General features: G+C 51.6%; 10 protein-coding genes and 1 non-coding gene across 11 annotated transcripts; 5 read left to right on the forward strand and 6 right to left on the reverse strand.

Moving 5' to 3' along the window:
- Positions 1–9: 9 nt before the first annotated feature.
- BDV17DRAFT_299059 (putative cAMP receptor-like protein) lies at positions 10–2,479 on the forward strand (the record flags this gene model as incomplete). The annotated part of the gene is made up of 6 exons (XM_073763811.1): positions 10–266; positions 331–532; positions 580–1,092; positions 1,158–1,254; positions 1,641–2,085; positions 2,158–2,479. The coding sequence occupies 6 exons, from the start codon at positions 10–12 to the stop codon at positions 2,450–2,452; spliced, it is 1,809 nt and encodes a 602-aa protein (XP_073614630.1). The 3' UTR covers positions 2,453–2,479.
- Positions 2,158–4,414, reverse strand: BDV17DRAFT_117664 (uncharacterized protein). Its single transcript, XM_073753970.1, has 4 exons — positions 4,212–4,414; positions 4,072–4,102; positions 3,862–4,003; positions 2,158–3,775 (listed from the first exon to the last, which is right to left on the reverse strand). Exons 1-4 carry the CDS (start codon positions 4,272–4,274, stop codon positions 2,506–2,508), a joined length of 1,506 nt encoding a protein of 501 aa, XP_073614631.1. The 5' UTR covers positions 4,275–4,414; the 3' UTR covers positions 2,158–2,505.
- A 221-nt stretch (positions 4,415–4,635) lies between these two features.
- Positions 4,636–4,706, reverse strand: BDV17DRAFT_t97. Its single transcript has one exon. It is a non-coding gene; the product is annotated as a tRNA-Gly (tRNA).
- A 428-nt stretch (positions 4,707–5,134) lies between these two features.
- On the reverse strand, positions 5,135–6,304 carry BDV17DRAFT_299061 (uncharacterized protein; the record flags this gene model as incomplete). The annotated part of the gene is made up of 1 exon (XM_073763812.1): positions 5,135–6,304. The coding sequence occupies one exon, from the start codon at positions 6,302–6,304 to the stop codon at positions 5,135–5,137; it is 1,170 nt and encodes a 389-aa protein (XP_073614632.1).
- Positions 6,305–9,039: 2,735 nt separating this feature from the next.
- Positions 9,040–9,425, forward strand: BDV17DRAFT_292287 (uncharacterized protein; the record flags this gene model as incomplete). Its single annotated transcript, XM_073762337.1, has 2 exons — positions 9,040–9,051; positions 9,111–9,425. The coding sequence occupies 2 exons, from the start codon at positions 9,040–9,042 to the stop codon at positions 9,423–9,425; spliced, it is 327 nt and encodes a 108-aa protein (XP_073614633.1).
- Positions 9,426–10,604: 1,179 nt separating this feature from the next.
- Positions 10,605–12,354, forward strand: BDV17DRAFT_282442 (NTF2 and RRM domain protein; the record flags this gene model as incomplete). The annotated part of the gene is made up of 3 exons (XM_073760201.1): positions 10,605–10,922; positions 10,999–11,979; positions 12,058–12,354. 3 exons carry the CDS (start codon positions 10,605–10,607, stop codon positions 12,352–12,354), a joined length of 1,596 nt encoding a protein of 531 aa, XP_073614634.1.
- Positions 12,355–13,664: 1,310 nt separating this feature from the next.
- hsp90 (chaperone Hsp90) lies at positions 13,665–16,412 on the forward strand. Its single transcript, XM_073758203.1, has 3 exons — positions 13,665–13,848; positions 14,031–14,304; positions 14,362–16,412. The coding sequence occupies exons 2-3, from the start codon at positions 14,047–14,049 to the stop codon at positions 16,201–16,203; spliced, it is 2,100 nt and encodes a 699-aa protein (XP_073614635.1). The 5' UTR covers positions 13,665–13,848; positions 14,031–14,046; the 3' UTR covers positions 16,204–16,412.
- A 987-nt stretch (positions 16,413–17,399) lies between these two features.
- BDV17DRAFT_282444 (uncharacterized protein) lies at positions 17,400–19,659 on the reverse strand (the record flags this gene model as incomplete). The annotated part of the gene is made up of 3 exons (XM_073760202.1): positions 17,400–18,364; positions 18,413–18,871; positions 18,927–19,659. The coding sequence occupies 3 exons, from the start codon at positions 19,657–19,659 to the stop codon at positions 17,400–17,402; spliced, it is 2,157 nt and encodes a 718-aa protein (XP_073614636.1).
- Positions 19,660–20,502: 843 nt separating this feature from the next.
- On the reverse strand, positions 20,503–21,156 carry BDV17DRAFT_265850 (uncharacterized protein). Its single transcript, XM_073758204.1, has one exon. It carries the CDS (start codon positions 21,099–21,101, stop codon positions 20,652–20,654), a length of 450 nt encoding a protein of 149 aa, XP_073614637.1. The 5' UTR covers positions 21,102–21,156; the 3' UTR covers positions 20,503–20,651.
- Positions 21,157–21,203: 47 nt separating this feature from the next.
- Positions 21,204–24,503, forward strand: BDV17DRAFT_118258 (phosphate-sensing transcription factor PHO4). Its single transcript, XM_073753973.1, has 2 exons — positions 21,204–22,353; positions 22,432–24,503. Exons 1-2 carry the CDS (start codon positions 21,793–21,795, stop codon positions 24,013–24,015), a joined length of 2,145 nt encoding a protein of 714 aa, XP_073614638.1. The 5' UTR covers positions 21,204–21,792; the 3' UTR covers positions 24,016–24,503.
- Positions 24,375–26,889, reverse strand: BDV17DRAFT_265852 (putative DNA directed RNA polymerase III subunit Rpc82). Its single transcript, XM_073758205.1, has 5 exons — positions 26,751–26,889; positions 26,631–26,687; positions 25,745–26,545; positions 24,498–25,689; positions 24,375–24,425 (listed from the first exon to the last, which is right to left on the reverse strand). Exons 1-4 carry the CDS (start codon positions 26,760–26,762, stop codon positions 24,688–24,690), a joined length of 1,872 nt encoding a protein of 623 aa, XP_073614639.1. The 5' UTR covers positions 26,763–26,889; the 3' UTR covers positions 24,375–24,425; positions 24,498–24,687.
- Between the last annotated feature and the right edge of the window lie 54 nt (positions 26,890–26,943).

Raw genomic sequence — 26,943 nt, forward strand, 5'->3', positions numbered from 1 at the left:
CATGTTGCCATGTCTCTATCGGCGGGCCAGCTCTTCGCCATTTCGAGCACAGAGCGGACATGCTCTACGATATCCCTGCTCGCGACCAGCATCATCATCATTTCCTTTGCCTCCTCTACATCCTTCCGCAAGCCTATTAATCGCTTGGTGTTCTATGCCTCGTTCGGTAATATCATGGCCAATGTCGCTACTCTAATCTCGCAGTCGGGCATCGCGGCTGGCCCGAATAGCAATTTGTGTCAGATCCAGGCTTTCCTAATCCAATGGTTCGTCGAGGTGGATTTGCGCAGTCAGATACCCAGGGCTTGGCTGACTGTGTTTATCTGTTAGGTTCATGCCGGCCGACGCTTTATGGACCTTCGCGATGGCATTCAATGTCTACCTCACCTTCTTCCGGAAATACAACTCCGAACAGCTGCGCCGCCTCGAATGGAAGTACGTCGTACTTTGTTACGGCCTGCCATTCATCCCCGCGTTCACGTACTTCTTCATACACACTCCGTCTCGAGGCAAGGTCTATGGCTCAGCCATAGTACGTACCCTTCCTTCTAGCATTAGACGCTTGCTTACAGGTCACAGCTGTGGTGCTGGGTCGCGCCGTCATGGGATTTCCTGCGCATCGCTCTCTTCTACGGTCCAGTGTGGTTGGTTATTTTTGTGACGCTAGCCATTTACGCGCGGATAGGCAACCTCGTTTGGAGGCGGAGGCGACAGCTCAAGGAAGCCGGTGGCCTTGATACCACGATCGACGTGTCTATCCCTGATGATCCACCATTCTCCAAAATCACAGAAATATTCATTACAAGGGAAGACGCAACTTCTCATCGTACGGGAGAAGCCGGGCCCTCGACCGAGCAGCCTCCTACCTTCTCCTGCATCCAGTCGCATCGCCCATATTCCGTCAGTGTTCAGGCAGGCATTGATGCCGCAAGCCAGGTTCAGCTGGAGCGATTGCGCAGCGTCGAGGCTCCTGAGGGTTCCCCGGAGCATGGCCAATATAGCAATTCGAGGACAGTGTCTGAGGTCAACACCGCAGCTTGGGCGTACACCAAGTACGCTATGCTGTTCTTTGTGGCGCTGCTTGTCACTTGGGTAAGTCATGCTAATTAGTTACTACGTATTAACATTGTCCTTGAATCTCGACTGACATGGAATAGGTACCCTCAACGATAAACCGCGTCTATGCATTTATCCGTCCGGAAAAATCCAACCTCGGGCTGAACTATGCATCGAGCTTTGTCCTTCCGCTGCAGGGTTTCTGGAACAGCCTGATATACATATCCATATCGTGGCGTTGCTTCAGACCGGCCTTTGCTGCTCTCCGTAATCGTTTGTCTCGAAATACATACCCCGGTGCTGGTCACCGACGACCGTCGAGTGGGAATGACAGCACTCGTCCGTTGACGGCCTAACCGGCCAAGAGCCTATATTAGTATCAGATATTAATTATTAAATATCTAATAATTGAAACCCTTATAACGGAGATTCATTTGTAGACTGAACCTAAGAATTAAAGGTCGCTCGAGAAATGTATACAAAACACGTGATCAACACGCCTATCGGCGCGCCGCGACTCGACTGCATTTCGCATCCCGTCCACTCTAGTCTCCAACTCCAGCTCAACAATACAACCATATCAGCCCACGAACTCTTCACGCACCAAACGAGCCTCAACCACAAAATGACCACAAACCCACCCCGCGACGCCCACTCCCCTTCTCCACCCCCGCAACCACCCATAGCACAAACCCCCGGCCCCCGCGTAACGCGCCTGCAGGAAATCTACGCGCAAGCACTAGCACGCACGCTGCGCGCAAACTCGTACGCCAATTTCGCCGGGTGCTTCCCGACGCCCGCGAAGCATGTCCCTGCTAGTTTGGAGAACGTGTGGCGCCAGCTGAACGCGAAGTTGGAGGAGAGTGCTAAGGCTGAGTTTGAGGATATTCTTGTGGAGAGGGATGCGATCGCGCAGTTGAATGAGTTGGATCGGTTGGTTGGGGAGGCGAGGGTTAGGAGGGAGAGGAGGGTGAATGGAAATGGGGAGGATGGGGAGGGTGATGAGGGTGATGAGGGAGGGAGTGTTCCGTATGTCTGGTGCCGAAGTTTTGTTTGTTGCGTTGGAAAAGATATAGCTAACGCGTCGGTTACCTTGCATAGGCCGCATACGTTACCTCCGGATGAACTGTTCAGGGCCCATTTGACGCCGCAGTTGGAGAAGACGAAGGAGCTTCTGGACGGGAAGATACAGAGTACAGAGGCGCAGAATGTGGAGCTGGCGCAGCGGGTACAGGCTCAACGCGCTGAAATTGAGCGTTTGCTTGCTGGTCTGGAGATGGTAGTTGCAGACGTTGAGGGTGCTGCTGTCGCGGCGACGGAGTACGGGAACGAGAACAATCTCCGCAAGGAGGCTTTGCAAATGGACGAAGAGGTCAAGGCAAGGGCGGATATTTGATCTTATTCTTACCCCTGGCATCATGACGTGCGACGAAGGGATATGGATTCTATCTACGACAACAGAACTTCCATGTCAGGCCCGCTGACCCATCCGTCCTCCACCATGTCCTCGGCCACCGCCAGCAGCTCCGTGGGTGCCGTGCCCTTCAATTGATCCAGTTTCTCCTTCTGCCCTTCAATGGCAGCTGCAATTGCTTCTTTGCACATGCCATCGCGCTCTTCGTCGGCACTTCCGTCTCTTCGAGCTAATGCGGCGGCGCCCCGATAATACGTTTGAGCATTTCGGATGAGCGTTGGGCCGTACTGCTGGGCCATGCCGTGCTCCCACGGCGAGAAACCAAGTCTCCATCTGCTCATTTCAGTATCGCCTCTCGCTAAATGGATTTTCGGCAGATTCTCGGCATCAGGGAGCTTGGACGCTTTGGTCAACGCGTCTACGGCCGCGGATAACGCTTGCCATCTCAGGCCTAGTGATTTGCCGAAGGCTTCTGGACCTCGGGAAGGGGGTTGTTCTGCAGTAGCTGCGTTGAATGATATGAGGACATCTGCCTTGGCGCAAAGTCCCTCCGGATCCGCAGAGATGTCTAAGCCCGCTCCGAATGAACTTACCACGGCACCGTGATACGTCTCGATATCAGTTCGTCCACTCCGGTACAGAACTTCATTCAATGCAGCGTTGAACTTTGCCCGAGCCAAACCCGCTTCATAGTGCCGATTCGAGTCCTCCACATACGTTATGAGCTTCCTCTGGAGAAGATCGGTCGAACATTCCTCCACCCAGTTCAGTCCGACGCCTGGATCATACGTCAGGAGGTTACAGAGCGTTGCAAGCGCCTCTAGCTGCGCGATAACCGTGTCCACAAGCGTATCTTTCGTTACTGGCTCCACAACCGCAGCCCATTGTTCTTGCTCCGACTCCTTCAATTCGCCAGCATTCGCGTCCTCTTCCATCTCTTGCGGGGGCGCCTGTTCAGGGCCAGGCTGCTGTACCTCCCCAGACTCCATCTGCCTAATGTGTTCCTGCATCTCGGTGTATTTCAATTCCTGGAGCACAAGGCACCGCTGGAAGAGCTCGATCGCTTCCTGCAAGAACTTCGCCGCTTGATTAAGCTGTTCCTCCATCGGACGTTTCGTATCCGTCACCGCCTCGGCGAGACTCGTTAGGACCTGTGCCGTGTTGAAAAGCGCATCCGCGTTGTCCTGCTCCAGCACTAGAGCCTCCCGGTGTGATTGCAGGGCTACACTTAGGACCTCACCCAACGGAGTCGACAGCTGCGCAGCTAATCTCGGATGTTGTGTGATTTCATACTGGACTCTCGCTCTGGAACATGGATCAATAGTTAGCTTTAAATCCAAGTGGAGTAGGGAATGATGATGTGAGGTGCCGTGCACCAGGAAGGGACATACTTGTTATACGCCAGATCAAATGCATTAGGATGCCTCTGCAACCCTTCGTCATATGTAGCAATCGCGCGCATGAAGAACCGTAATGATTTTGCTGCATCGCCGGCGCGCCATTTCTCGCCGGCTTCTTCTTGCTCGACGCCAACTGGATTAAGCTTTATCAGTATCCTTATCCCTCCACTACTTGCACCCGAACTCAGTCGGAATACATACCAGCTAAGCATTCATCTGCAGTTCGAGGGGCCTAACCATAGCGAGTGCATTAGTAATAAGACTCTACACAAAGTAAAGATCAAGCTGGTTGGATCATATTCAGGAGATGCAGGGAAGAATATCCATTAATTTATACATACCTGCTGTGCCGCCGATTTCTTCTTCGACTTGGCCTCCTTCAAAAAAAACTTCGGCTTCGGCATCGTCACGGAGAGGTCCCGTTTCCAATGATAAGCTGAGTATATGCACCTAGAGGCTGGTATGAAAAAGAAGATAAGCAGAAAGCATGTACACTATGAGAGCTTGAGAAGATGACGTTCAACTTTTTTTCCGCGACAACCCCCCACTAGCCCATACTGCCGGCAATGCCAATCCACCGCCCGCGAGACCACTTGCGGGGATGAAAGATACCGTAACCGGCCTAGCGGTTAATGGAACTCGGCCGGGCTCCGAGGCTCGGCATGCCGAGCGGGTCAGCTTGTACTAGGTTTTGCGCAGCAAAAATTCGACTTGGTCGAATGAAGATAGGGGAACGAGCAAGAAAAAAAAGCAAAAAATACGCAGTGCATCATCCGTGAATCGAACACGGGCCTCATCGATGGCAACGATGAATTCTACCACTAGACCAATAATGCGCTTGTATGGTATTGTAATTTTTGGTTGGCAATACGTTGTTACTTCGTAGATTGTATCATGCCCTCCCGTTCAAGCAGGACTTGTTGTTAGGGTTGTTACAGTTTTGTTCGTATGCTTCATTGCTGTCCCTTGGGTTTCATGAGGCTATGCGCGTCTGGACCGTGGGTTGGGGCCTTTAGTATATCTCCCTCCGCCGTTATAGATGGCCTCATCAACAACTCGACCCATTAACTATTACGGTGCAAATACATATGTATAGCGGATGAGCCGGTGATGACCTTGGCTGATATTATAGGACAGGGGCTTCACATTGATATAAAAGTATCCGAGCTGTACTAGTCCTGCTCAAATTATATGTGTGTATGACGGAGTTGGATGGGTAGACTAGGCGCGAGACTTTATTGCTCTTGAACATGACGAATCACAATCACAGCCCTAGTCCTTTCTCAAAGACCTTCCACTTCTCTCCAATTGGCTGAATGAACGTTGAGCTTCTGGATCCCTCGCCCATCTCTTGTACCCCGGTTACCAGGTACAACGGGGTAAATTCCCCATCATCACTAAAGAAGATCTTTGCCCTCTCCCTCCTCTGCAGCGTCTGCACAGACCCATCCGTATAGGTGACCGTCGAGTTAAACACCTCATGCTGATGCCAGTGCCATGGCCCCGCCAGATCCCTCGCAAACATATGTGCACCAACCCTCGGATACCGCTGCCCGTCGCGCTCGACGAGGTCAATCATCCAGTGCGCAAGCGCATGCCAGTTTCCGCGCTTGTCGCGCCACAGGAAGCTGTCTTCCGTCCAGGTGGGACTGTACTCGCTGGTGTTCCACCTCTGTGTGTGCACGAGGTCGTACGTATCCTCGTAGTTATCTGCCTGGAAGATTGCGAGGTCTTCAACGGCTAGCGCGATTCTACTCGTGCGGTCCCCTGGTGTCCACAATGGGAAGGGCGAGGGATTCGTCGAGTGTGGTTCGACCGAGGCCAGAACTAGCTCGAATGGTGACCATGGCCCGCGGATATCCGTTGCCGCTGAAACGGAGATGTTGTTTGGCCATTGCGTGTAGCTGATGCTAGAGCATTTATCGCGCACTTCGTTGTCGTCCGCCCCGATCGTGTAGAACAGGTACTTCTCATCCGCGGGACTCCATATCACTTGGGGGTTATGCCGGAACGGCTTGCTAATACTATCTGCATAATAGTACGGACCCTGTGGACCAGTTTGGGACTCTGCACGGAAAATGAATGAGAACGGCCTCCATCCGCTTAGCCCGCACCCGTCTGCGAACTGCGAGGCGATCAGATGGAAGAGCGTCGGATTCTGCGGATCTTGCACGATTGTTCCGCCCCACGAGGAGTTGCCGTAGATGTCAAGATGGGATGGATCAACCCCGTCGGTGGAGTGATTGTATCCGTTGTTCTTGAGGGCGGGGCGGAGGTCGAGGTGTCCGCAGTCAGTGCCGTACCAGCCGGGGTCACATTGGCATCTTCCTGCGCGGCAGAGACCATTGAGACTACAGTCTTCGTCAGCTGTGCAGGTCTGGGATTTTGCTGCGCTGATGAGGAGGTAGGAACTCAAAAGGATGTGGACTCGCATGGTTTGGAGTGATTGATGAGGGGTGCCCTATTTCGAGAACGAGGTCATGGCTCTTTTGTATGTCTCACATCTTGACACCACTGGCGGGGTGTCTTGCGTACGAATTAGACCGGTTATTTTCTGGCCACGGCACCAAATACATCTAGGATAATTTTCGTCCAGGTGTTTGGTGGATATACTTCATGCCCTCCGGTTAGTGTGGGGCCCCGCATGGCCAAGTGCCTAGGGACTCGGGGCGTGGGGTGCGGCTGTAGTATGCACTATGCATATTGCATTTGGTCCATATAATTCTTGAGATCTGGAAAAGAATGTGGTGATTCGCCTTTTGGTGGGCTAGTCCAGTATTTACACGCCCGGGTGGATGCATAAGCAAGTGCCCGTGGGGTTTGACGGGCACGTATGAGGAAATATATACTTCGGTCGAATTGACAGAAGAATGCCGAAATGACCGTTCCGAGCCGTACAACCACCTTGGCGTAGATAAACGTTATATTTGATACACATCAATATATAAGCCCCCCCACCAATGAACTAGCACTGATTTTCAATGGTTGCAATGGTGCGGGGTAGGTAGGTTGTGCTTGGGCGACCTATACAATGATCCCCCCAGCCAAGGTAAGACTAAGTGCAGAGGAATTGAATGGAGTGATCTCTATACTACGTAATACAAACCCTAAGCTTGACGAATTCAGAGTCTTTTTGAGAAGAACTTGCTTGATCTCGATGCGATTAGGAATAAGTAGTATTAAAGTTGAGACTATGGGCCTTTTGTTCGATAGCGTTTAGATCTCGCTGTGCTCACTGCCCATCACGGTGATAGTGAACTCAAGGAAGCGCCATGAACTGACAAATCATCATCTGCTTACCACAGGAAAGATTCTGTTGGGCTGCCCAGGTGCCCGCAAGCCCCTGCACCACCAACAGTTCCGTCCAATGGACAATGCGAGTGCGAATAGCACACTGCTAAGGGCAAGTTCGGGCTGTTTTGCGTGAGTCTGCAGACTCGTCAGTCTATAATAGTCGATAGGCTGGCTATTATCACAAGAAGAAGGGCTGAATGAACCATGTGCTCGGAGGTTGCCTGCCTGTTGATGAGCCATTGTTATGGATTAGAATGGAACGTAGCTTTCATCACTGTGCACAATACCCCTGTCCCATTCACCAGAGTCTGCACTACTTTAAAAGTGGTGCGAGGAACTGGCCTATGAGGAATTACATGTGTCATTACTACTCCGTAGGGGTGCCGAGATAGGCGAAGTCTTAGATAGGGCATAGTCCGAAGGAAATTTGTTGAGATCGCCTTTTCAGCCCTGAGCTCCCCTGGGGTACGGGGTAGTTCATGTGTCAACGGTCCTAGTGCCAGCCTAATTGTGATGGTTATCTCAAAGACGGCCCGACTGAGTCAGATTACACGGCTGACGGGAGCAGGAGTACCTAGTTTGTGCCTCCTACTCCGTAAAGAGACCCCAGGCGGTTCAGTTGCACAGAGTCGCAGACTTGTACTCCGTGGTAGGATGGTGGGCGAGGGGTCGGAGGAGAGGAAATACCACAGTAGTAAGGGATCAGCAATGTTGATTGTGATCTCTTTAGGCTCTACACTTCTGATCAGTCCCTCCAACGTGAGGTTTTCAGCTCTCTATGTTATGGTTATTATGCTCAGTGGTTTGCCACAGGACGAGCACCGCAGCAGTGGAGGAGAAAAGGAGGATGCAAACAATCCCCATCTTGTCTCACAGGATTGACGGGCGCAACAGGGATCAACTCGCGTGGCTTTTGGCTTTGCCGGGACCAAACGGAGCCCTGGTAATCTGCCCCCGACACGTGGCAGCTGATGAAGCCGAGATTAAGAGTTCTTGAGAGAATCGACCCCGACTTCTGCAGTACTAGTAGACAGACTAGACTTGAGACCTTACTTCGTTATGTTGCTGACTGCTTCATACTCCGACTGCCGTAGATAGAGAGTAGATACTCCGTAGATAGACAGATAACTGTTGAGAGTCGCGCTGACTTCATCAGAAGCTCACGACGGCAACGAGTGGAACTCATGGTATGATGCAAGCACCCACCTTCCTGTCCGAGCACCAGCTGGACGGTCTGTCCTCTTAAGAAGAAGAGGCGCAAGAGTCAAGACTCAACTGTCAAAAGGGACCCAGATTTAAATTCACTGGAGACAAAGACAGAAAGTCAGAACGGTCAAGAAATACACCTGTTGGCTTGCCCCACCGCGTTGACCCTCTCTCCTGAATCCTCGGACTGTGCCTCACCTGCATGTCACTCCGCTTGGCTTGACGACATCTCCCATCTTTTCCTTCCTCTCCTCGTCTTCCTCCTCTCACTCCTCCTTTTCACACGTCTGCATTACAACAATACTGAACGCTTAATCGCTTCTGCTATCGCAGCAATCAATCTCAACTAAGGTACGGACGCGCTTTTCCCTTTTCGCTCTTTATCGCCCACACTGCACCCGCTTGGGAGATCCTCCAGGCTTGACTCCTATTTTTTTGCAGGCCCTATCCAACTAGTGAACTTTCTTTCTTGCTTTCTCTTGTCCATCCCTCTTTCACTCTGCCTCCGCTGTCGCCTCTCCAGAGTTGTCTTGTCGCTAATAAATTTCCTGCTTATATAGACAAGGACTTTGATTGACCCCCGAGCACTTGTCGGGCTCAACACTTCATCTCCACGTTGCACCAACAGGCATGGCTAGACAATCCTCCCTAGACTCCGAGCGCCCCATCATGACCCAATCCGTGAGTCTTACCTCGCCCCCAGTGCTTTGAGATATGAACGACAGTCTGACAGCGCATAGAACCGCGCCTCCAAGAGATTTTCTACCGTCAGCGGGAGCCCTTCGATTGCCTCAGAAGGTAGCCTACCGAGCGGCGACCCTAGAGTTACTGAATATACCAACCTGCGCGATGGCCTGGACCGCCTCGAAAACAAACCCCTGACGAAGCAGCGATTCATCCCCAGCGCCGAAAAGACCGATAACCTGAGCAAGCTTGCCCTGGGCGCCAAAGTGGAGCGCGCCCTCGGACGGCGGATGACGGGACAGGATGCCGTCATGCGGGCAAAGCCTGCGATGAACGAGAAAGCCGCCGCCTCTGAGCAGACCAGTCCATGAGCTTTGATGTGTTTTACGGAGATCATTTCGGCACCAATTCTTGAGATACCTTTTCTTTCGCTTATCGTTCTGGCTTTTGCGATCGTCGGCTAGTCTGTTTGTTTGCGACCTCTGTTTGTTCACAGTCTGTTTTTTTGCGGCGAATATCGTGGATCGAATTTGACGTCTGTCTGATGAGAAGTTTGCGCCTTCATGTCTTTCATACCCCCTCTCAACCAATTGTGCAAGTTTTTCTATCTTTTGATTTATGGTAATGGCTTTGGATTGCAACTCAAACGGGGATTTATGTCATGCAATGTCAGAAACACAGATCTTCTCTCTGTCCAAAGATTTCAAGATTCTTGCCTACTTTGTTCGGAGATTTTGATACGTAGATCCACTGCTAGTTGCCTTGCTAGTTAATCCCCGAGATCGCCAAATTATATCAATCTTAAGTGTTCAATTCCGGCCTTCCCAAGTTCCAAGTTCCAACGCGTATCTCGCCAGTAAACTGTAGAAATCACTAAAGCGGAAGGCGGTATGGGGTGGCACACTGTAACACTCGTCACTCTTGTCACGACTTGGAGAACCTCATGCTCTTCGCAATTTGACCATTCCAAGTCCTTCGTGAACCTCCTCTCATCGTTTCTCCTTCTTCCACCTCAATTATCCATGCCTAACCTGCTCCATTTCTAAACGAGCCGTCTACACATCTGTCTTCTCTATACCAAGCTTTGATCTCTTGTTTTACTTTGGCTTCTCTGTTTGCTTCCCAAGACCTTCCCCGATCTCTATTTGATCAAATCAATCGCACAAGAATTTCGTTCCCACCTCCAATCCACCACACAACCTCTTCAGGCACAATTTGTCTCCTCTTCTAGATCTCGGACATTTCTCGTACGAGCTCGCTTTATTATTTTCCAGAATATTTTTCACCTATTTGAAAGCGATAAGTTGCTCTGAGGTCCTTTGTGTTCCTTCCTGCGTTTTGCCTACCCGGGCTTAGCCGCGACACATACTGATATATGCCGCCCACAGTCAAGCGAAAGACATATAGTCGTTATATCTTTCGCACTCTTCCCGCGCAATTTAGACCCTCTGATTGTGTCTCTGCATCGCTACCTCTCGCCTTGAACCATCGTTTCATCCGCCCTGTTAGACCTCGCGATTCGATCTTCTAAAAGTTCCATTTACAACACAATGGCCGACACTACTCAGATTCCTGTCAACGGTACCTACCACTCACAGCCCGCTTACCCCGATTCATACAACCACGCCCACACTGCCGTCAACAGTGTCTCAAACTTCCAGCCGACACAGTCTACCACACCTTCTAATGCGCCGTCCAACGACCAGAAGAATGGTATCTCCAAGGATGAGGTTGGATGGTATTTCGTGGAGCAATACTATACCAACATGAGCCGCAGCCCGGATAAGCTGCACCTTTTCTACTCTCGCCGCTCGCAACTTGCGTTCGGCACTGAGGCTGAAACAGTCCCGGTTACTGTCGGCCAGAAGGTGCGTTCATTCTTACCAAGTTCCTGTCGCTCATGATATACTGCGTTCGCGATTACTGATATGCTTGACGTTTTAGGCTATCCAGGAAAAATTCAAGCAGCTTGATTTCCAGGATTGCAAAGTCCGGGTACTGAACGTCGACTCCCAAGGCTCCTTCGAAAACATCCTCATCTCGGTCATTGGCGAGATCTCCAACAAACAGGAGCCCTCTCGCAAGTTTGTGCAGACCTTCGTGCTGGCTGAGCAACCTAATGGCTACTATGTTCTCAATGATGTCTTCAGGTATCTGGCTGACGAGGAGGAGATTGCCGATGACGCTGCTATCTCTAGCGATGCCACCGCCGAAGAGCCTGAGCTTCCGACCCCTGCACAGACCGCGGCGGAAACCACCACGCAAGCTGAAGGTCCAAAGGTGGACAGTGAGGCGGCTGTTGCCGAAGTAGACCAGAAGCTTGAGCATGTCGAGGAGGCAGAGACAGAAGCACCTGTCGCTGAACCTGCCCCTCAGACCAACGGAACTGAGCAAGCTGAGCCTGCCGCTGAAACCACCGAGGAACCTGCCACCACGGCTGAAGCTGAACCCTCGAAGACTGAGCGGCCCGCATCTCCGGAACCGACCCCTGCTCTGCCTGCGCAGAAGGAGGCTCAGGCGCCCGTCAAGGAGCAGGCTCCTCCCGCCAGGGCTGTCCCGAAGACTTGGGCAAACATTGCCTCCAAGTCCGGCGCCACAGCTCCCGTTGTTCCCGCTATCCCTGTTGCTCCTGTCAAACCTGCATCTGCAGCTGCTACCGCTCCCCAGCCTTCTGCGCCTGCTTCAACTGCAGCCCCCGTCCCAGCCCCCGCCGCCGAGAATGTCCCCAGCCAGCCATCTTCCACGGACGGCTCGGGCTGGCAAACTGCAGGCCACGACCACAAGAAGTCCCAGGCCCGCACAGGTGACAACCAGGCCGTTCTTGGCTATATCAAGAATGTCACTGAGAAGGTCAACGCGGACCAGCTCAGAGAAACCCTCGAGCGCTTCGGAAAACTTACTCACTTCGACGTGAGCCGGCAGAAGGTATTTTCCGTCACTTCCAAAATCATTCCACATTGAATAAGCGTCAATGTGGCTAACTTTTTTTTTTTCTTTTTCTAGAACTGTGCTTTCATTGAGTTCGCTGACCGTGCTGGTTACAATGCCGCCGTTGCTGCAAACCCTCACCAGATCGGAACAGAACAGATCAAGGTTGAGGAGCGCCGGCCTCGTGGAAACGTCTACGGTGGAAACGCCAACTATGGACCTGGACGCGGTGGTGCAGGCCGTGGCCGTGGCGATCGTGCCGGCAGCCAGGGTCGGGGCGGTTTCCAGCGTGAAGGACGTGGAGGCTTTGCTCCCCGTGGCCGAGGCGGAAATGCCAATGCCAAGGGACGCAGCCAGGGCCAGGCCGCCTGAAGCTCGTCTCACTCTGATGAGCAAGAAAAGGTAAAGGAATGAGGCAGTCTCTCATTGCGCAGTCTTCTTTCCTATCCCGATCGCACGAATTTCTTAACCTTTCATCCTGATTCAAGTCGCCTTCATGTGCTTTCTCATGGATGCTTTTCTGATCCAGGACATGTATTACTCCCCCCACATTTACTGATAATGACATGTGCTATGCGACACCTACCCCTTATCACAATGCATATTAGCGGTTGGAAAAGTCTCATACTCATTTCCATTTCTACCTGCGGGTTTCATTGGCTGGCACTCTTTTTTTTTTTTGCTTCTATCATTGTGTTGTCATGGTATTTCTTTTCACTTCTAGCATAGCGAGCTCAATGCCCGTATTGTTGATATTTTCTTTTCTCTTCTACTGCTCTGTTTGCCACATAGTATACTCTTTTCCCCTCATTTTTGAGGATGGTGCCTAGAGGGCGGTTCTTTCTTTCTTTTTCTTTTTTTCCTTACAAACATATCGACAGTGAGTCTATTTTGCCGTAGGTTTGCGATGGTTGTTGAGCGCTCTCCATGGGAGACCCGATTCCCATTCGAAGCTTGCCCGGCGATACTGAGGTCCAGGTAAAGAGGACGCGAAATCAATTAATGAAATTAGCATGACAAGTCATTTACGGCCTTCCATTCGTAAACTCAGGTTATTGAAGCCTTAAGACAATTGTACAAGGTATTCAGGCCAGACAATAGGCCGCAAAGTCCTTCCATCATGGAAGCCTTGGGGATCCGAACAGGCTGACACTGATCTTCAAGATTTGCCGCCACAGGGGGCGAGACAGCTTTCGTTCTCTCGGAATCTGCAGGACGAAGGCGCCTAGCAACGATTGTACAGGTGTTATTGGACATGGAAAGTTCTAGTGGGCGGAGGAGCATCGCACAGCAGCCCGGGCAACATCAAAACCAAGGATCTTACAGTACAATACAGAGATTTAACAAGTGTAATTGGTTCCGCCACCATCTAGTGGAGCGGAACGTTCTAGATTGAGCGCCTGAGAAATGAGGCAGCAAGATATCTCCAGGTTGCTACCTAGGATAGCTTCGGACAGAACAGTCTGGTTGCTTGAATTGCTTTCTGACGGGGTCAGAGTAAGAGTAGAGGGGCGGAGTGAGGCGTATCAGGCGAATCTACTGGTGGTTCAAAGACGAGGCTGAAAAGCAAGCGAAGGGCTGGGGGGAGCTGGAAGGCGCTGGAAGTGAAAGGGGCGGAGAAGGTGTGGAAGACGCTGGATCACCGTGGAAAGTCTGGTTTGTGTGTCCCTCCAGGCCCAGAGAAACATTAAGTCTCCCGCTTCACCTCTCCTTCTCGTTTTTTTCTTTTATTCATTCATCCTCCTCCTCTCCTTCATTTCTCCCTTGTGCTTAAATACTCCACCCTCTTCCTTTCATTCCTCTACTCTCCATTACCATTCGTGTGTGGCACTGCTTTCTCCTCCTTCACCGCTCCCCTCCATTTCTGTAAGTGAACTCGCAGTTTGAGTTTAATTCCCGCCTCATTTCTCGAGAACTTTTGCTGTGCAGTATCTGCCCGGTCTTCCGCCTGTCCGACCCTCTGGCAAAGCTTCAGAGAATTCTCAATTGCCACCTGAGCCGTTGTGAAGAGCTGGGAAAAATTCGCTAACGATCTTCTTCTGGCGCAGATCATAACCCCTCACAATGTCTGAGACTTTCGAGTTCCAGGCTGAGATCTCTCAGCTGCTCTCGCTGATTATCAACACCGTCTACTCCAATAAGGAGATCTTCCTGCGAGAGATCATCTCCAACTCCTCTGATGCCCTTGACAAGATTCGCTATGAGTCTCTGTCTGATCCCTCCAAGCTCGACTCGGGCAAGGACCTCCGCATCGACATCATTCCCGATGCTGAGAACAAGACCCTTACCATTCGTGATACCGGTATTGGTATGACCAAGGCTGTAAGTTCTCACAAGACATTTTGGTACGATCTAGCATGATCTAACACCTTGGTTTAGGACCTCATCAACAACCTCGGTACCATTGCCCGCTCTGGCACCAAGCAGTTCATGGAAGCCCTTTCCGCTGGTGCTGATATCTCCATGATTGGTCAGTTCGGTGTTGGTTTCTACTCTGCTTACCTCGTTGCCGACCGCGTCACCGTCATCTCAAAGCACAACGATGACGAGCAATATATCTGGGAGTCTGCCGCTGGTGGTACTTTCACCCTCACCCAGGACACTGAGGGTGAGCAGCTTGGCCGTGGTACCAAGATGATTTTCCACCTCAAGGATGAGCAGACCGAGTACCTCCAGGAGAGCCGCATCAAGGAGGTTGTCCGCAAGCACTCCGAGTTCATCTCCTACCCCATCTACCTCCACGTCCTAAAGGAGACCGAGAAGGAGGTCCCTGATGAGGAGGCCGAGACCAAGGAGGAGGAAGGTGATGAGAAGAAGCCCAAGATCGAGGAGGTTGACGAGGATGAGGAGAAGAAGGAGAAGAAGACCAAGACCATCAAGGAGTCCAAGATTGAAGAGGAGGAACTCAACAAGACCAAGCCTATCTGGACCCGCAACCCCGCTGATATCACCGAGGAGGAGTACGCTGCCTTCTACAAGTCTCTCTCCAACGACTGGGAAGACCATCTCGCTGTCAAGCACTTCTCCGTTGAGGGTCAGCTCGAGTTCCGTGCCATCCTCTACGTCCCCAAGCGTGCTCCCTTTGACCTCTTCGAAACCAAGAAGACCAAGAACAACATCAAGCTCTACGTTCGCCGTGTCTTCATCACTGACGATGCCACCGACCTCATCCCCGAATGGCTTGGCTTCGTCAAGGGTGTCGTTGACTCTGAGGACCTTCCTCTCAACCTGTCTCGTGAGACCCTGCAGCAGAACAAGATCATGAAGGTCATCAAGAAGAACATTGTCAAGAAGACTCTTGAGCTCTTCACTGAGATCGCTGAGGACCGCGAGCAGTTTGACAAGTTCTACAGCGCTTTCGCCAAGAACATTAAGCTCGGTATCCACGAGGATGCCCAGAACCGCAACACCCTCGCCAAGCTTCTCCGCTACCAATCCACCAAGTCTGGTGACGAGATCACCTCCCTCACCGACTACGTCACCCGCATGAAGGAGCACCAGAAGCAGATTTACTACATCACTGGCGAGTCCATCAAGGCCGTTGCCAAGTCTCCCTTCCTCGACAGCCTCAAGCAGAAGGACTTCGAGGTTCTGTTCCTTGTTGACCCCATCGACGAGTACGCCTTCACCCAGCTCAAGGAGTTTGATGGCAAGAAGCTTGTCGACATTACCAAGGACTTCGAGCTCGAGGAGACCGAAGAGGAGAAGGCTGAGCGTGAGAAGGAGGAGAAGGAGTTCGAGGACCTCGCCAAGAGCCTCAAGAACATCCTCGGTGACAAGGTCGAGAAGGTGGTTGTTTCCCACAAGCTCATCGGCTCTCCCTGTGCCATCCGTACCGGCCAGTTCGGTTGGTCCGCCAACATGGAGCGTATCATGAAGGCTCAAGCTCTCCGTGACACCTCCATGAGCTCCTACATGTCCTCCAAGAAGACCTTCGAAATCTCTCCCAAGTCTTCTATCGTCAAGGAGCTAAAGAAGAAGGTCGAGGCTGACGGCGAGAGCGACCGCACAGTCAAGTCCATCACTCAGCTCCTCTACGAGACCTCTCTGCTTGTCTCCGGTTTCACCATCGATGAGCCCGCCAGCTTCGCTGAGCGCATTCACAAGCTCGTTTCTCTTGGTCTGAACATCGACGAGGAGGCCGAGGCCGAGCCCGCCAGCACCGAGGAGACTCCCGCTGCCGCCACCACCGGCGAGAGCGCCATGGAGGAGGTTGACTAGATAACTCATCTCAACAGAGAAAAAAATTGACATAAAAAAGCACAACGAATGTATCTGTCTTTCCCCACGACACAGCTGCTTCGGCTTATCTCTTTAATTGATGGACTGGCAGAAGATGATGTCTTTATGTTATCCACGACGATTTTCAATCTCGATGGCGTTTTGAGCGTTTTCATTTATTAAACCAAATACAATATGGTCTGGTTCTATTTCACGAAAGTTTGCCTCATGTAGTTCGTCTCGTAGTATTTGTGTATCGCCATTGCGATTCAACCTCCATAACAAATACCAGGCATCCGGCTCTGTATTGTGAAACGGGTGCACACAATAGTCTACGTATTCGATGGGCACTCCCTCCGTAATAAACTGAGCCAGTGCCACTCACTATGCAGACATGGATTGGGGTTTAGCAAGAGGATGGTTTGTCGGTATATTACTGAACGCAGCCATTGCGGTCCGTAGTCTTCTCTGGAGCTAGAGCTAATCGTGGTGTTCAAACAAGTATGCAGGCGCCCATGGATGGTAGGCCCGGTGTCTTATTTTAGCTTCCTGCTATCATGACGGTCACGGCCTTGGGATAGCTGCTCTTTTTGTGGAAACCACTTGCTATGTCTTGGAGCACTCTAGGAGCAATCCCCGGGACATACTTTCATAGTCTTCTGGACCAGGGCCTACGAAAAAAAGATGAGAGAATGGAATGTTTTCAGATGGTCAAAATGGATTGATAAATCAAGACAAACGCCTAGCGCCACATTATAGCTGCTATATTTCAGATGTTATCACCCTAGCCTAAGGAAAGGAGAGAGGTGTTGACTGAGACAGACCGTCACCCGGAGAATATAAGAAGAGAAAGATGAGAGTGAAAGAGCCGGGGGGTATAGATAGGATAAGAGACCTGGGGAAGCAACCGAGAACGCCGACGATCAAGTAGAGTGTAGTAGTGTGCCTGAGAATGCTATGGTACCTTGTCATGCCTGCCAATCATCAGACGCCAGCCTAGAGGATTGCGAGAGGAGACGAGACGAAAGGAAACGAGAGATGAAGGGTGTAAAGGTCGTGCGAAGAATTTTGAGACCATTGTACGCCGTAATGCCTTCAGGAAGGCTGAGATTAGAGTCATCGAACGTAAACATAAGAACCGATCCATATGGTCGTAAATCAAGGTCGTGGTCTATATAGCTTTTGTTGAGGATGGTCTAGTCACTGGTACAATACCAATCAAACCGCCAGTCCGAAAGGCTTTTTGAAGACAAGCCCCATGTTTTTGCGAGCCAAAGCGCGAGGCCTCCGACAACGCCAAAGCTGCCGACAATCTGGACGAGGGCCCAGCCACTTTGTTTGAGGTCCTCAGACCAACGGACGACACCCAGAGGGTCGAGAGGACTGATGTTCCCGATATGATACTGAACACTCTGGCCATTCTCGGTGCGGACGAGGACTCCCCCGTTCGCCTCCAGAGATGGCGCGGAGAGTCCACAAAATCCCGGAGTCTGCGTGATTGGAACAAGCGAGCCATCCACGACACAATCGCCTAGACGTTCGGTCAACCAGACAGCTCGCTCGCCTCTTGCAAGAGCCGCATATCGTTCTCGTTCATTTTGGAGGCTTTGCTGCAGACCCGATGCCCATTTCGCCAGCTGAATTTGGGCACGCTTCTCCTCGTTCCTCGAATAGTCGGAGACTCGAGCCATGGCGTAACTAGGCGCTAGGCCATATTGAGTGGAGAGAGATAGAGCACTGTCTTGTGAATAATGTTGTCGGCGTGACAGAACCTCCCTTTGTCGTCGTGAGAGCTTCTTGGCGGCCGAGTGACGAAGCCAGGCCATTGTCTCGCGATCAAAGAGGCTGTGTACTAGAGGCCCAAGGTCTGATACAACTAGCGGCTGTACGTAGTCCGGACTCATCAGTGTGCTGGCTTCCATGATGGAATCGTCATTCGACTTGGCTGATGACACGGTGAAAGGAGGCTCATCAAGATCGGAAGAGGCAACTCCAAAAAGGTGCAAAGGCTTGAGAGAAGCTGCTCTGGCCTTTTCGTTATAGGCATCTTTGAGATTCGCAATTTGATCAACGGTCAATAGGTCGGACTTGGCAATGAGAGGAATAACATTGGACCAGCCATTGAGTTTGCTGATGCACTCCATGTCTAAATGAAGACTATCTAGAAGCGTATAAGCCGGTGATTCCTGATCGGTTGCGATATACATACCATGGGATATGAAATAAAGAATAGTGTCAACTTGAGACCCTCCATTACCGGCCAGCATGTTCTGGAAATCTGCATTTGAAGAGTCAAGAGCGGACGTAGCACGAAGGAGCTGTTGGTTGATGTACTGAACAATGGCATCTGTCTGCCCCATTTGGCTCAATCGGCTTCCCGGGGTATCGACAAAGCATATATTACGCTCGAGAACAAGCTCGCCGGAGCTTTTCCGTCTCTTTAGAACACGAGAATCTTCCAAGTCCGACCACCAGGTAGGGTAAGGCTTCGAGCTAGCGTAGATCTCAGTGACGGCGGACGAAGCGAGGGTTGGCCGAGATGAGGTGCGTTGTGAACGATCGAGCTGCGAAAGAGATAGCGGTTGGAGAGGTTCGTCAAATGGATCCACATGCACAATGTCTTCACAAATCTGTACAATGGATTTGATGAGGGACGTTTTGCCCGAGCCTTTTCAACTGTCAGGCAGACGGTTTCCAATGTCGAGGTCAAACTGTACACCTACCAGTTGCCCCTGCCAAGAGCATTTTCACCCGACCAAGAGCTCTTCCTTTATCCGTAAAAGGCCTCCGACTAGGTATCGTGATACTCGGCATGATGAGTTGCGACATGGCGTCAGAACCGGGGTTAAGGGTAGGGTGAGATTCCTCCTCTTCTTCACCAGAAGCAATAGCTTCACTAGCGATTTCGTCTGTGATGGAAATATCGTCAAGATGTCTCGTGGACTGGTTGGTAAAGGACTTGGGGCTGCTTGGAAGGGATGACGGGTCATCAGAGTTCAAGAAGTTCAGCGGAGTTAAGGGTCGGGGGGAGGTCAAATTCGATAACGGTAATGAGGGTTCCAGTCTGCTCGAATGAGTAGTGCCGGCATCTTTGAGTGTTGAATTTTGGAAGGGCTCGCGGATAGCGGCGCCCGCTTCTTTTTCAGCCTCGTTGCTCCATTGTTGCGGAGGCGCGGGGGAAGTTGAGAGAGAGACCGGCTTGCTGCGAGACGAGACCAGCTCCGGCAAAGAAGCAGCTACATCCGAAGAGGCGGAAGTTGTTCCATCGAAGCTCTGTACCCCATACATGCTATCTCTTGAGCTCTCAGGTTCAACGGGGGAGTCGGGTCCATCGCGATGGTTGCGGGACAGGAAGAAGGTAGACGGAGTGGTACTGCGGGGATCGATCCACTGCTGTTGATCGAGGGAGGACTTGCGAGACCGCGGGGGTGCAACCTCCGGGACTGGCGGTCTCATGGTGCAACGAGGACTATAGCCGCAGCTGTTGAACAGAGACAGTACGGTGATGGAAAGGCAGACATCAAAGAGAGGCAGATGGTAAAGTTACAGATAAGCTGAAGTCCCAAGGGCCAAGGATGCTTGGTTAGATTGCGTATTGTCAGATGTGGTCACGTTCCTGGACAACCCCTCCGAGAACCCCGCATTTTGACCGTCACATCAATACACAGTAAACGCATGAGCCTGGTGGGCTGATACTACTGATGCTCCCAACCTTATGATCATCGCGGATGGGTCAAATCTTCTCATGATTCAACCCTGCTGTTGTAGTCCCAACCAGCTGTCTACTAATCCTCTTCAAAGACGACTTAGCGAAGAATAGTCCTAGTAGAGTCGGGGCTGCTTCGATACCGCATGGGTTTATATTTCTCCGACCTCGACTTTGATGATTTGATCCTGCCACTCCGATTAGATACTTCTTCTGAGATTGCGTGAAGTCGGTTCTGGCAGCCGACAAGCTATTCCAGCTCTCTGAGTGGCTGAATCATGGAAAATCAGCTTTGATGGACCTCTGAGACGGTAGCAAATGAGAACGAAATTCCCTGTCTTGACTGCTGCTGCTAGCAACTTCCCTCCGCGCTAAGCCCAGAAATTACATGCGTCCGCCCGTCGACAGGCTCCTGCTATCCTCGCTTGGAATTGGATGGCGTTGCCCTGGAATATGCGTAGTGCCGTGCAGGGTTACGTAACCGGCTAGGATCGTTCTGAAAGATTAGTGTCTCTGATCACCAAGTTCGACAAGAATACAAGATGCATTCAGAGTCAGAGAGTACTGTGCGACAGAATATAATGTTGCGGTTGGGGACTACTCTGAGAAAGCTCCGGACTTGCCCCTTGTGTCCGTCGGTTTTGCGGGTCGCAAAGCACTCTTTAACTGTTAAGGTCGTCCCCAACAGACAAGCCCAGACGGAGCTACCCTACGGCTGCAGCAGTGCAGCCGATTAAACCTCTTAGCGCAACTGCCGCCCCGAAAAGCGCCCTAGAAGGTTCCGAAGCACCAGAGAAGAATTAAGATGCAACCTTCCTGACCAGCAGCCAGTCATCCCTACATGTTTAGTGGTGTTTCTCTTATATTTCTCCTCATCTTGAGCAGCTGCAGGTGGGAAAAAATGGGGTTCGACGGTTGAGAAATGCGCAAGCCCGATTCGCCTGGTTGCCACTACTACACGAAAGCGAATCGGGAGGGCCGAGGGAAGTCCGCAGACCGAAGCCCCATCGCAGTCCATGGGTGGACACTGCACAGTGGAGAGAGGCTTCCATGCGCAAAATTTCAAGATCCCAGACAAAGTGGGAGAGAGGCGTGGAACTTGCGAGCTGAGTTGATGGCGAGACTGCCCGGTTGTCTCCGTAGTCGAACTCTCAGTTCTGGACCTTCCGATGTTCTGTAGGAATGAAGCCATAGCTATGTACGGATGATATGCACTTGGAGTCGGCAATCGTAGGCGGAGATCAAAATCAGGATTACAGGCTAAGCCAATGAGGCAGTGGATGAAAGATTGGAACGGGGATTGAATTCTCCTTCCTTCTGCAGCAGGTGGTAACTGCTCAGTGCTAACTCAGTAGTCTGTAGTCGTATAGAAGTGAGCCGGGCGCTCTGACTCGTGTTCCACTCGAGTGACTTTCGACTACTTCAACTTCCCACGGCCTACGCCCGCGTCCTCGCACTTCTAGCCTTCCCCCCCACGCTCCGTCGCTTCGTTTCTTCTTCTGCGAGGCACTCTTAATATCATCGCCCGCTATATCTCATCTTACCCTCTGGTCTTATCTGCTTCCGCCATGCTCACCTGCTGCTGCCCATGAGCCTTCCTCTCCTTACGCTTCTTCACCCTCACTCTCTGCTGCCACTCGCTTCCGACTCGATAGCCTTATTTGTCTGCCAGAAGAAGTCGCTCTGTGAATCCGATCGCTTTTGCTGTTGACTGCCACCGCCCTCAAACCTTCGCTCGATTCCACCAACTCTTTAACTTCACTAATCTCCGGCTTGCGTCACCGTAACTCAAAAGTACAATCGCAGCGGGGGAAGAGAACATAACACCACCAACGCTCGAACACCGCACAACTGATATCCTCTCATTCGGAGACCCATACATCATGGAGCAGGATCCGTCGATATCCTGGTCGGACATGCCTCCGCCGTCTGCCGATGATGAGTTCAGCAATTTTCTCGAGTTCAACATGCAGTTTCCGGATTTGGAGGGGCAGCACGGACCGACTGATCATCTCCCTTCTCGCTCCGTCGCTCAGCAAGTCGCGATAGCCGCCTCCACCGCTCCGCCGGCGCAGCAGCAACAGATGGTATGCATGGATTCTGACGGTGTCACCGATCAATCGCAATCTTACGCCCGCATGATGACCGATTTCCCTGTTGAGCTCCCTGGTCATGGGCAACAGGGGATACCAGCTACTTCGTCCTACTCCAATGGTCCAATGACACCGGCGTTCTATGCCCAGAAACCTCAGATGTTTCACCCTTCTCAGCAGCAGCAACAGCAGCCGCCGCATTCCGCCTCTCAACCTTATATTCCGCAGGGTCAAATGATGATCCCGCCCACCCCAAACAGCGTCGAACTACACGGCAATGCAGCGCCATACCCTCAGCGCGTGGGTGACAATCCTGAGATCTACGATCGATATCGCATGATGGAAGAACAGGTATCATATTTCAACCCATTCTTTATGTCAACTCTCTACCCTAATTTGCACCACTAATGCGTCTACTCATCTCTCAAGGCCCTTTATACCCCCCTTATTTCTCCAGCCATGACTCCTCTGGAAACTCAACAATACGCACAACCCGGCTACACGATTCCCGGCGAATACTTTAGCCCGCTTAGCTCGCCTGCGATCGAGGCTCAACATCATGCGAATACGAACGGCTTTCCTACACATTCTGGACCAATGACAGAAATCAATTTCGCTCCCTCGCCTATTGATAGTAATTTCCATCTGTCATCTGCGCCGTCCTCTCCCAGAATTGCGCGCAAACATCAGAAAAAGCGGCCTTCTGTTTCCAGCTTCAGTGCTCGGGCCAAGAAACAGCAGTCACCCTCGGTTCGGCCCATGACCCGGACGAAATCTCATCTGACCAACGAAGTGTTAAATACTCTTGCAGATGGTCAAGTTAACCCTACTTCACACCCTCAGAATGGCAATGTACCGCGCTATAACAGCGCTGAGAGCTCTGGTCAGGATTCAGTGTCCCCAGAACCACTATCTGAACCATTGATGCCACCGCCGGCTTTACCACCCGCTCGAAAGTCACCCGCAATTGCTCCCCAGGCCCGGCAGCAACAAAATTCGAATGAACCTGCGACGCCAGCAATGTTAATGCGCATGCAGCGGTCACCGCACGCGCGCTCTGCCTCGGACCATAACTTGACTCCTACGCAACCACCGGTTACTGAACCGCATGACGATATCATGGAGGATGTCATCCTGCCAGAAGCGGCCACTCCCTCCGCTCAACTCTTCAGGCCTCAAGTGGCTCGCATCGACACGGCTATGCCAAGCAGCACCTCATCTCCTAATGTTTCAGCTAATACTACTACGCAACCAGAGCGTCAACAAGCCTCACTCTCTGAAAAGCCTCCTGCATCAATAGCTCCTAGTCCGCGTTCTGTCGCCATGCCATCCCCTAGTGGTCCAGTTCCAAAGAAATCCGAAACCCCGAAGCTCGGTCCTATGAACAGCAGGAAGCGGCAAAGTCTCAGCTCGTCGCACCCCAGTCCTAGTCTACGACCCAAAATTAGCCCTAACATTCAGCCACTAGTGTCCGGAGATCCTTCTGCATATCTCGCCATGGGTATGAAATCGAACTACCAACAAATATTAGACGGCACGCTTCCCCCCGGCGTGTCATATCCCGAAACCTTGGCCGAGAATTTGAGCTCAAAGCGCACGAATCACAAGCTCGCAGAACAAGGACGGCGAAATCGCATAAACAATGCTCTCAAAGAGATCGAAACCCTCATCCCGCAGGCCTACTTCCAACTGAAACAAAGTAAGGAAGCGGCAAGTTGCAATGGAAAGGCAGAGAAGGAAAAAGAGAAGTCCGGCAACCAACCGATAAGCAAAGCTAGCACCGTGGAAATGGCTATCGACTACATCAAAGCGCTCCAGACTGAGCTCAGCGCAACTAGGACGAAACTCGCGGCTGCCGAAGCCAAATTGGGTGCGGGTGAAACTGTCAAAGATGTTAATGGCACAAAGGAGACTCTGCAAAACGGAGAGAAGGCGCACAGCGAGCTCAAGACGGCCAACAACGTCTCCGAGCAGGATAAACTCCAGAGCTCAACTACGGAAGGGTCATCATAAAAGCTAGTCTTGTTTCGTCACGGGGATTACATGGGGCTTGCTTTCATGTGGCATGTGGCATGTTTTATGAGGTACGGTTTGAATGGGGATTACGCAGACAGGACTGGCGAGCAGGGTTGAGTTGGAAAATCTGTGTACTATGAGATAGTTCTGGTTGATTTTAGACCTACGGTCTGGTTAGGGAGGCTTTCTGATTATTCTTGTTGATTCCCCTCGTGTTAATATTCTTGAGACACGCAACTGGTGGCAATTTGTGTTTTCCACGCCGGCGTTCATGGTTCCAGCATGATCCTCAGTTGCGTTCCTATTCAGGCCATTTTCTTCTTTTCTCTTCTTTCATCATCGGTGCTACGCCGAAATTATAGCCCAGCATAATGACTAGGGTCAGCATACGGGCTACCCAACTCGATGTACGCTTGCATATTCTACATTCACAGAATGGGACATGGAAGATAATTTCCTGTAGCTGACAACAAGACAAGCAGTAGCCTCGTTTCAAATTTGAGATCCAAAACGGCCGTCATCAATTTCCTACTTCAGCACCTATGAATGCCGGAAGCAGGGTAGAAATGTACATGTAAATAACTTTTTGAAATTCATCGTCGCTCATGACTCCGTGCCAAAATACAATAAACCGCTCGCTGCCTGGGCTATGCATGCCAACATACTCAATCAATAGTCCCGCATCACAGCAACCATATCATCTAGCCGGGCAACCTCCGCAAGCAACAACGACTCTTTGGCCCTCCATTCCCGTAACTTCTCCAGTTCCCCCTCAGAGAGATACTTCTCCTCATTCCCCTTGACATCGCTGCGCTCCGTCTTCTCAAGAAAGTCTCTAAGCCTTTCGCGCTCAATCTTCAAGCGCTGCAGACACCGCGACATGGACTTGTATGTATCCTGCAGGATGCTGTCGCGGATGCGGTCGGGGTCGTAGAACCAAAGGTATATGGTGCGCGAAGGCTGGCGCTGCGCGTCGCGCGGCACCTCCTGGAGGTCGACAAACCCGCCTGTCTGCATGGAAGCGAGGACCTGACGCAGGTCTTTGAAGGGGAGGAGGCTGATTTCCTGGAGGCGCTTTTCGTCGAGCTTGCCCTTTGCCTGCAGGACGCGGAGGACGCGCAGGGCGACGTCGCCGTAGCGGGACTCGACGATGCGTTCGAGCTCCAGGTGCCGTAGTTTACGGGCTAGGTGGCGGAATTCGATGGTCCAGGTTATGAGGCCGCCGTTTAGGCGTTTGGAGGTTAGGTTTGAGGGGGGTTGAGCGAGGAGAGAGAGGTGTTGGTCTATTTTGAAGGTACGGTTGCCGGTCGTTTCTTCGCCGTCGTCATTGTCGTCGCCGTTCTCGACTTCGTCGAGAGTGCGTTTGCCCAGTCGGTTGTTGGTGGAGGTGTCTGTGGACCCTAGGGATCCTGTGAGGTCGAGGTAGGGGGAGATGTCTTGAGCGACGGCACTGAGAGGGATAGGGACCGAGTATTGTTCGCCCTCTTCACCCTCGCGAGGAATTTCGGCGGTGTCCCGGCATGTGAACGTTTGGTATTCAATGCGACGGAGGAGATAGTCGTAGATTTGCGCTGTTTCTGGCGGTGCATCTCGCTCGGCTAGTTCAAGGAACCGCCGGTTTCGAAGGGCAACATCCAGCTTTTCGTAGTTCACTCGGACGGTTAATGAGGACTGGGTTAAACACATTAGTCTCGTTATAGGCACGTCGTCTAAGATGGCAATGTACCTCCATGGGGACTTCGTCGTCCGCCCATTCATTTTCTTCTTCGTCCCCATCGTCGTCGTAGTCGAATCGCGCCCTCTTGTTGTCGAGATCATCTGAGACTCCATTGGTGTGAGTTCGCTTGACTCCCCGAGGAATCCCATTGACAAGAAATCCACGCGTTAGGTCTCCGTCGAGTTTTTCTTTGAGCACTTCGGCCGTTTTCTCTACTATGTATTCGTCCAGCTTTTTCCCCTTCATGCCTGACACTGTATCTCCAGCCCTAATCTGACGTTCGATACCGATCACATTATCATCGTAGCTCTGAAAGTGTGCTTCTCGGACACGGAGGATATATCCATGTCCGGCCAAAGCTTTAAGTGTCGGATGGAGGGCTGATTGTTCCACAGTATGTTCGCCATTCACTCCGTTCACACCGTTTTCTTCATCCGGCATATCCTCTTGGTCGTCATGGACTCCATTGGTTGTAGGAGCATCCGGACGTAACTCCGGCAGTGTGTCGAGGTGGCTTACTTGAGCGTGTCCGAGGTACATGATAGTCGACATAACAGTAGCGGCATATTCCCCTAATCGGTCCTCGACGAACTCTAAAATCTTTCCATGTCTCGCAAGATAGTACGCAGCCTGCATATTTGCGCTGTAATATGTGACTCCTCCTTCTTCCATAGCAGTATAGAAATACACGAGATGGTGCTGGGTCATAGCGGCGAGGGCTGCGCGCAACCGGTTCTCGGAGAGACGGGTGAAGCCCGCCAGTCGCTGGAGCGTGAGACGTTCATAGCGATGTAGAGTTGAGAAGATGCGCTATTATTCCCACAAAGTCAAGAGTCAGCCAACGCTGCCTTTCTTGATTCATGAACAGAGTCATTGAGAGTAAATTCGAACGTACCCCGAAAAGCTCGCCAAAATTATCTTCGACTAGGAGCATGCAGAGCTCCGCCGCATACTGTTGTCGCGCATGTTAGTGTATGCGGAAGATGCTTGCATCGAGCTGTGTAATTTCGCATACCTGTGAAGCCATTTTAAGTCTTCTAGAGAATCCTCCAGCTTCAACTCTCTAGAAGGAGCAGGGTTGTCACCGCGAGACAATCATTAGGAGCGCTTAGCAAAGCGGCAACTTGCGTAAGTAGATGCTCCACGAATATGCCAGTCTCAGCTTCTTTACAATTCTGAGATGCTGCCTTTTTTCTCTTATCGCAATC

The sequence above is a fragment of the Aspergillus undulatus genome, assembly GCF_047715775.1.
Source record: "Aspergillus undulatus strain CBS 261.88 unplaced genomic scaffold BDV17scaffold_31, whole genome shotgun sequence".
Taxonomy (NCBI): domain Eukaryota; kingdom Fungi; phylum Ascomycota; class Eurotiomycetes; order Eurotiales; family Aspergillaceae; genus Aspergillus; species Aspergillus undulatus.